Genomic DNA, 6,206 nt, shown 5'->3' with positions numbered 1-6,206 from the left:
ATGGAAAGCAGAGAATTAATTCCTTGGTTTAATTTTTCTTGTGTGCATGGCTTTTGCTTTACCTATCAAACTGTCTTTATCTCAATCTGTGATTTTTTTCACTTTTACTCTTCCAATTCTCTACCTGATCCTGCTGTTGGGAGAGTGAATGAGTTCCAATTTGAATGCACCAATAACAGTACACAAAGTCATTCAACAAAGATAAAATACCTGCTTTGTTAATTTCCATTATCATAAGGTGTAATATCTAGGAATTAATCAAGTCTTCATCTTTCCTTTTTTTTTCTTTAGCGCTGACAATCTACCATAGCATTTCACTTCAGAGTTTGCCACTAGTGAACAACATCCATGTCTGTGAAAGCCCCAAGCTTCTCCAGAACAAGCAGTTCTGAAGCGTGCCAGTTAGCTTTGCAGAACTGCACCACCAGATTCGTTGCCACTCCGGAACTATTCCATGCTGAGTCTGAATTATGTAAAAGGGAATGCTGGTACCCTAAGCCACTACGCCACACAGGCTCTGAAAAACAAACTCTCACACCTACCAACGTGATTTGCATTCACAGAAATGTGAATTTAAGGTGTAGTCTTGAAGTTGAGACATCTCTGGCATTTCAAGCGAGGTTTCAAACAACATACAAGGATTAGTAGATAAACATAATTAAATGGACATGTCAAATCTTTAGTTTGGTACCACTAAAACCACTGAATCACTTTGGCTCTTTTCAAAGGGTAAGTTTTCTTGCAGATTTTAAAATATTGCCCATATTATTTATTCTTTATATACAGTAATTTAACAGTTAATTAAACTGTTTAACTGAAAATATTCTATCTTTTACTTAAAGAAGACAGTCTATTAGGGTTTTTTTCCTTGAAGAGGATAGTCTATTAGGTTTTCTTGTTACTAACATCTCACAACTGACACATTTAGAAGCACCTGGGGAACTCTTCAGAAGTCAGGACTCTCTGCAGCTTTGTACTTTTCTAATTTCACAGTGTAGCATCCTTTCTTGGGTGAGAAAGACTGGACTTATGAAATTCACGTCCACAATGACATCAATCTACCAAACAGCCAGCCTGTCACTGAATTAGTAGCAAAAATTAACTTACAGTGTAGAATAAAAATAGGTTTTTATCTTTCCATGTCAACAACTTCATTTCTGCTCCTCATGCAGAGGGAAGATAAAAAAATCTGGTAGCTGAAAATACTCTATGCTTTAAGCTGTATATGTTACAAAATCATCACCTCAACCTTCAGCTGAAGTGTTACAAAGAGTCTTAAACTGGGCAACCTTGAACACGGCCAAAGTGAGCTCTGAAGTTCCTTTCCTGTTGCCATCATATGGAGCATTTGGAATCCATAAATCTGATTAAGCAATCATGGTTAGCAATGACAAATTTATCTAGATTATTAGATTTTTCATTTGAATTTTTCCATTTCTCAAAAAATCATCTATTTAGTCATTATTTAGTCAAGTTTGTGGAACACTGTCAGTTTATCCATATATTTCTATGAGGTACATCTTCAGAGAGGTACCTCTCTTTTATTTTTTTGGATAAAATAAGGATTCTGTGTGTGTTTGAGTCAATTTTTCTGTAATAGGGTAAATAAAATTTCTTCCTGAAAAAACTTCAAAGAACCCCCACAATTCAGGCAAAAACCTAGCAAGTCTCATTAAGAGCTCCTGTGAACAGTTTTGTCTCGTAGTCAGAAGCAACCAACAGACTTCCAGGGATGAGGGTTGCAATATGACCCCTTTCTGCCTGCATCAATTTCAAATAAGTTGATTCCCCAGACTTATAATCAGTGGTGAGAAAAATAATGTCAGCTTGATAGGTCTAAGTGGAAGATTCTCATTGGAATTATTAACTGCCACATATAGTAACTTTGTAATTTTGAAAAGAACCATATAAATAAAAAGAAAAACAAATCTCAGAATTTCATATCCACAGAATTACTTCTCTAAACTAAAAAAGGTAAAGAAGAGATAAAGGAAGCAGACAACAGGTTAGGACTTTATGTATGACACTGCTCCTAAAAGTGCTTTGTTGAATTCATCTCTCATAGGAGCTACTGAGTAAATGCTGAAGAGGTAGTCCAGCTGGTTCTTAAACACTTCACCAAAAACAAGTATTAATGCAAAAATAAGTCTGTCTATATGTACATAAACAGTTATTTGCCTTTTCCTGGTATCTTCAAAGAGGAAACACACATCTGGGAGATTCATTTAAGAAGTTCAAAATGGAAATAAAAAGTAAACTTTATTTATAATCCACAGACTAGGAATGCTCACTCTTTTTGTAATACGCTTTATGAAACTGAAGGCATATTTTCTAGTTACAGTTTTACATGTAATTTCTAACTGAAACCCTTTTTTAAAATGCAAGGATGCAATGCTTGTACATGACTGCAATCACATTCCGTGGGCAACATGAACTCCTAGTGAATACTAGCCTTCTCAGAATTAGTATCCAGCAGAAGGGATGTCAAATCTAAAAGTCACAATAGTGGCAAATACTGTTAACACTTATTTCGACTGTGAATGCACACGTGGAGCAGTCCATGAAAAAAAACAACACCTTGGAATCTTGCTCCAGTTTTTCATACAGGCTTTTTTTTCAAATTATAACTTGTTTAATATGGGTACAGTACTTAGCACAAAAAACCTGCAGCCTAATATGCTTTTAGGCACAGTTGTAGTATTGCAGTCAGTCTTGGCTTAGCATTTTGCTGCAGGTAGTCAGGGTACCTCAATTATTTCCACACACACTTTTAATTAACACATTTCTGTGCCGCCCACCACGTGCAAATTCAGTAAGAGCGCCATACAGGTTAATTAGCAACATCACGAGTGGTTAACTCAGATGGAAAAGCAGCACGTTAAGTACATAGTCAATGTATAGATGACACAAAATATTTCAGATCCTACAGTGCTATATAGGAAACCTCCTACAGCATGCCAGTATTCTTCTACTTTCCTGAAGAAAAAGTAATTAGCTGCTTTCCCCCCAACAAAAAAAACCCCCACAAAACAGCCAAACCATGACTAGGTTAAGTCAAACATGTTTGGCCAAAGATAATATGTTAAACAAACTTTAGGACCTTTGCAGAAAAGGTAATATTATACCACTGTGTGGATAGACTAGAAATACTTTTATCAGTAGCAGTGAATGTTTTCCAATTTTCAGAATCATGCACCACTTTCAGTTAATACTTAACAGCATTTCAGTAAGGTTTTTGGCATGTTAAAATAAGATTAAAAGTTAGAATGGTTACTTATGATAAATTTTTTAGTGTCATTTGCAGGTTGAAAATCAAATGAGTGAAAATAAAAAATGAAAGCCTCAAGACTACATTTACCATTGCCATCACAGCAAGCTGCAGATGCTCAAATGGCAAATTAAAGCTACCTCAAAATATAGAATGTATCAAAACTACTCTTGCTTCATTGTATCTTTTACGCAAATCGCTGAATTAACTGTCGGAGGAAGGATAAAGCTTGTAGGTTGTTTTTGGCCCTGGTATTTTTGTTTTCGCTGAATGTTTTGATTGCAGGTCCTGGGAAAGCTTTCCATCTTAATAACCCTTCTAACATTTAATAAAAGGTCCCCTGAGATAAAGGCAATGTATCAGTATCATATTCATTGCCTATCACACTTTGGGAAACTTTCAATTAAACTGTCAAATATATGACCTAAACCCAGTTATTCCAAAGCAACATGGAATTACAAGATTTAAACAGCACCTTTGTTTCAGTAATATGCTTTATCTTTGCTCCTTCCAGAGGTATGTTAATCTACTAAAAAAAAAAAATTCTTATCCTTTGGAGTTTGCTGTGTTATAGTACATTAACAAAGTCGAACACAACTGGCATTCCCTGCACTAAAAGCATCCCAAGCTCAAAGTGCAGGCTCCCACACTGCCAAGTGCCAAAGGCATCCTGGCAGAGAAGCGGCCCCAGCCTCCCACAGCCACTCCATCCACCTGTTGTGGCCATGAGCACCCCAACAGCCATAGGCAGCACTTCCCACAGAATCACAGAATATTCCAAGTTGGAAGGGACCCACTCTTGTGCAGAAAAAGTGGATTCTTTACTCAGTGTGCAACAAACCATTAACTACACACTTGAGAGAAACATTTATTATTTATTTCAGAGTTGTGCGAGCCTGGGTGCTCGGTGGTATTCTGCAAATCAAGCACACCAACAATCAAAACTTTCCACTATTTATACATTTTAGCAAACACAGGTATTAATGTTCATTGGCTACAAGTTACATAGTTTCTTTATTTATTAGCATTCTATCTTCTGTTGGTTAATGACTCCCTTGCTTCTCATGCTAATCAATCCGCATGCTCGGTCTTTCTCTACTTTTGAGTCAGTGAGGTTCTTGGGTCAGTGGTCCGTGAGCCAGTCATCATGATCTCCCCCATGCTGGAATTACCTTTTACCCAGTTGGAGCTGATTTCAGCGCAGCTGCTGAGTTGTCTTCATTAGTTTCTTCCTTATCTTGTGAGTTTTGCCAAATATTCCTGTGCCATGTAAATTCTGCATTCTTTGTATCCGCTAGCAGTGGTGCATCCTTCTTCCCAAGCTTTGTTAACCTCCCCCTAGGTCTGAGATCATCGAAGCATGTCAAGCCCTACACCTTAACAAGGCAATTCTACGGGTAAGTCTTCCTAACAAATGGAAATCACAGAGCTTGATTGTTAGCTGCTACGTGATTCACGGGTTAAATTTCCTTTCTTGTTATCAGGCTTGAAAAGAAAACAAAGAGCAAACATCAAAGAACATCCTCTCTCAAGAAAATTTTTACATCTTCCACATTTTGCAGCGCCGCGCGGATCAATCCAAGCCCGACGCCTGGCCCTGCACAGGACTGCCCCAAGAACCACCCTCCCCCCCTCCACCCCCCAAGAACTACACCAGGTGGAAGAGAGCGTTGTCCAAAGGCTCCCCGAACTGCTACAGGCTCGGTGCCGTGCCCACTTCCCTGTGGGAGGGGCGGCGCGGGTGGATCGGGAGGCGCCCGCGCCGGCGGCGGCTGAGGGCAGACGTGTGCTAAGCGCCCACGTGACCGCCGCGCCTCCTGCCCGGCGGAGCCACGTCCGCGGGGGCGGAGCGGGGCGGGCGCGGCCCCGGATGGAGGAGCGGGAGGAGGTCCCAGCGCCCGCTCCCGCACTCGCCGCCATTTAGACAATCCCGCAGCGGCCGCCACCCGCCGCCGCCGGGGCTGGCTGCGTTGGGTGCCGGGCCGTTGCCGCCGCCATCATGAGGCGCCTGTCGCAGCTGCTCCTGCTCGTCCTGCTCGTCTTCCCCGCCGCGCTGCTGCTCGGGGGCGCCCGCGGCGGCCCAGGTGAGGGCGGGCGGGTGAGCGGCCGGCGGTGCCCGGGCACGGGAGAGCGGTGGTGGAGCGGGAGGGATCCCTTTGGCGGTCCGGGGAGGGGGAGCCGCTCCCGCGGGGCCTGCGGAGCCCAGCGCCGCCTCCGCGACCCTCCCGCCCGGAGCCGGCGGGCGCTGCTCATTCATCGCCCCGGGCGCACCGCGCACGTGGCCGCCGGGGCTTCGGGGCCCGGCCCGGTGCCTGCGGGGCCCCGGCCCCGTCCGAGGGCGCCCCGGCGGGGTGCGGGGGGCCGGGCCCCCGTCTCTCCCAGTAGAGCCGTCCGCGGTGTCGGGCAGGGCCCTGCGGCTGCCGCCAGGTCACCGGTCCCGGTCCCGGCCGTGACACCGGGCCGCCCAGACCCCGCCTGGGGACGGGGCAGCGGGCTTGTTCTTTTCGCCGCTCCTCGGCGGTGCTGGTTCCCACATTCTCCAGCAGATGCGCTGGCTGCCACCCTGCCTTCCCACCTCTTCTGCCGCCACCCCCCGAGTGTCCTTGGCGACACCGAGGAGCGCTAATCTCTATTTACGCTGCAGCGTTATCTGATTCACGGTCTGGAAATTGCCTCCCTACTACTAAGTTTGGGAAGGCAGGAGAGGGAAGGGAGGCTTCTCATCTAGCTCTTGCAGTGGGCTGCAGCACATGCTGTGTGATAGTCCCTTCCCACAGCCGGCAGCTCTGCTTTCCCGCTATTGCCACATCATCATCAGCCCCTCCGACATCCATTGAAAAGACTGTAAGCTACGGATATGAAAGAGTGTGCTGGGCAGCAAAGGGCGCCTATGGCTTATCTGTACCCAGTTCATTTTTAAATTGAAATAGTCTTTCGT

At 44.4% G+C, this 6,206-nt stretch overlaps 1 protein-coding gene across 3 annotated transcripts in view; it reads left to right on the top strand.

The window, feature by feature from the left end:
• The first annotated feature begins 5,101 nt into the window (after positions 1 to 5,101).
• The window catches only part of SSR1 (signal sequence receptor subunit 1), a 24,599-nt gene continuing 23,494 nt past the window's right edge, over positions 5,102 to 6,206 (top strand). The window contains exon 1 of one of the 3 annotated variants that reach the window (XM_064663874.1): positions 5,102 to 5,352. In XM_064663874.1, coding sequence (XP_064519944.1) covers positions 5,268 to 5,352 — 85 coding nt within the window. In that variant the 5' untranslated portion in view covers positions 5,102 to 5,267. The remainder of the gene's footprint in view (positions 5,353 to 6,206) is intronic. The other 2 variants (XM_064663885.1, XM_064663896.1) reach the window with 2 other exon arrangements.

The sequence above is a fragment of the Pseudopipra pipra genome, chromosome 1 (assembly GCF_036250125.1).
Source record: "Pseudopipra pipra isolate bDixPip1 chromosome 1, bDixPip1.hap1, whole genome shotgun sequence".
NCBI classification, from domain to species: Eukaryota; Metazoa; Chordata; class Aves; order Passeriformes; family Pipridae; genus Pseudopipra; species Pseudopipra pipra.
Note: the sequence above shows the minus strand (reverse complement) of the source record. Positions and strands in the feature narration are given on the sequence as shown.